General features: G+C 29.5%; 1 protein-coding gene across 2 annotated transcripts in view; it reads right to left on the reverse strand.

Annotated features, from left to right (window-relative positions):
• LOC106684587 (general odorant-binding protein 1) overlaps positions 1 to 2,224 on the reverse strand; it is a 13,889-nt gene that overhangs the window by 7,312 nt on the left and 4,353 nt on the right. For both annotated transcript variants that reach the window (XM_067052855.1, XM_024362422.2), the window contains exon 3: positions 697 to 752. In XM_067052855.1, the coding sequence (XP_066908956.1) occupies positions 697 to 752 (56 nt within the window). The remainder of the gene's footprint in view (positions 1 to 696; positions 753 to 2,224) is intronic.

The following is a 2,224-nucleotide window of genomic DNA, read 5'->3' on the forward strand; positions in this document are numbered from 1 at the left end:
TATATTAAAATAACAAATACTGCTATGATTTATTATTATTCTACATTGTCAAAATATTTTTATTTGTTTTATATCTAAGCCCTGATGAAGTCATACAAGGTATGGGAAACATCAGCAAATAAATAGTTGATAACTATTTTTTGTTCCTTTATTACAGCACCCACGACCATCTTCTACATATTTTGAAAAATACGGTCAAGCATTTATATATACATAATAGAAAACTCCTATGTTTTTTTATCCAATCTTCCGTAACATTTACGATCAAATCGTCAACGTTTCCGATATGAATTCATCTTTCATTCTTAAAAAACATTTCCCATTTCATTGAAAATTTATGAGCTAGGTGAAAGTTACAAAATTATCAATACCCTCAAAAGATATTAAAAAAAAAATAAAAACAGTGTTATGTCCTATTGAAAATAAATATTTTGTACGTATATTAGTCACTACCATGGATATTAATATCATAGGATATTTATTCTAGTCCTGCTTACATTAGGGTAAGCAAGACTCAAGGAGATCCCAATGTATTATCCACCGTGCTAGAAGATGAATAAAGAGCCCACAAGCGAAAAAAATATTAATAAAATACAATACCACTCGCATAAAACTTTGGAATTATTAAAATTGTGGAGCATTATTCTTGCTAGTAAAATTTAAAAATTTATTTTAGGTGAATGAATATGGGTTTACCTTATGATCTTTTATTCCATCCACAGTTTTGAAGAAATATAAATCTTTCATTGCAGCTAAAAAAAAAAATAATTATTACATTTATATTGCAACTCAAAAGATGTTTTACTTAAATATTTTTACAGTTCGGTCTCACCGGTCAACACAAATTTTAAATAAAACTTCATGCATATGATGAATAAAAGAAATATGGTTTTGAGAAGTACGAGTGTATTAATTGAATGCACATAATTAATAAAAGAAATGTGATTTTAAGGAGTTTGCTTTTGTATAAACTTCTACAATTTGAGACAAATAAGAGCTCTGACAAATAAGAACATTACTTCCTAAAATGTATTTATTCAAATGTTGTACATTTTCTCCAAGATATCAAAACCGTTCGTAATTCTCTCTTATTTTGTGAAATATTATAAAAAATGTTAGTTCCGCGAGTCATGCTGAACGAATTTGAAATAAAGTACTCGTATATTAACGTTCATATCAGGCCATAAGAGTACATGTAGGCTCATAGGTTACCTACAAATGGCAGATGACCAAATGGTTATGTCAGTTAAGTAGTAACTGATAAATACCAATTAATTTCTAATAAAACGAACAAATATAAAATACAAACTGGAAGTACAAAAACAAAGTAATACCTACTCGAAAATTGTAAAAAAAAAACTCTCTAGATAGTATTACTTTTTTATTAAATACAAATGTACCCCATCACCAACAGACACAAAATTTTGACTACCTCTTCCCAAATAATCCAATTTCCTCAGCTCCTTCTTAAAATGCATTACCAGAATGCAGAAAAAGAGGCTACCTTCAACCCCTTTTTGATCATGACTTCATCCCCATGCACCAATGGGGTTTTAAAGAAAAAAATACAAATTCATATTAACTAAAGAAAGACAATGAAAATGTGTAAAAGTCTATGAAATGGTTTTTCTTACATTATCATTATTTTTGACATTCCTGACCTTGGAAGTAATAATCCACTCATGCACGATTGCCACCACAAGCTTAAATTTGAAGGAACAATTTCTTACGTTAAACAGTTGACGGTTGGAGACATCACGGCCACGCGAATGGCCGTATATACAGCCATGGTAATTGCTGGACACCCATCTTTCGAAATATTCAACCCAAAGTTCGTTTGGGACAGACTTTCGTACTGTCATGTAGCTTCACAAAGAATATATTAGTTCAGTCACACAGTGCAACTGCATCTGCATCCCTTTGTCGTGAGATTTATATAATAATTTAATAATTATATATTGAATAATATTTGTCAAATAATCATTTATTCACATTCTGCACACCCAGTTTACATTATATATTTATTCTGTTAATAATAATTCCGATTTCCAAATCGGCTTTGTAGACGTTATATCGTTTTAACAGTTCATTGTGTTTTCCACAGTTGAAACAGAAGTAGATAAGTCTCTTGGAAAAGACACCCCTAGCAACTTAAAGTATTTAGATTTACAGAATTGTAAATTCTAAATATAAGTGAACAATAAACATAAATATTAAAATATAT

Source organism: Halyomorpha halys, unplaced genomic scaffold (assembly GCF_000696795.3).
Source record: "Halyomorpha halys isolate HHAL.00 unplaced genomic scaffold, Hhal_1.1 Scaffold29.1, whole genome shotgun sequence".
Lineage (NCBI taxonomy): Eukaryota > Metazoa > Arthropoda > Insecta > Hemiptera > Pentatomidae > Halyomorpha > Halyomorpha halys.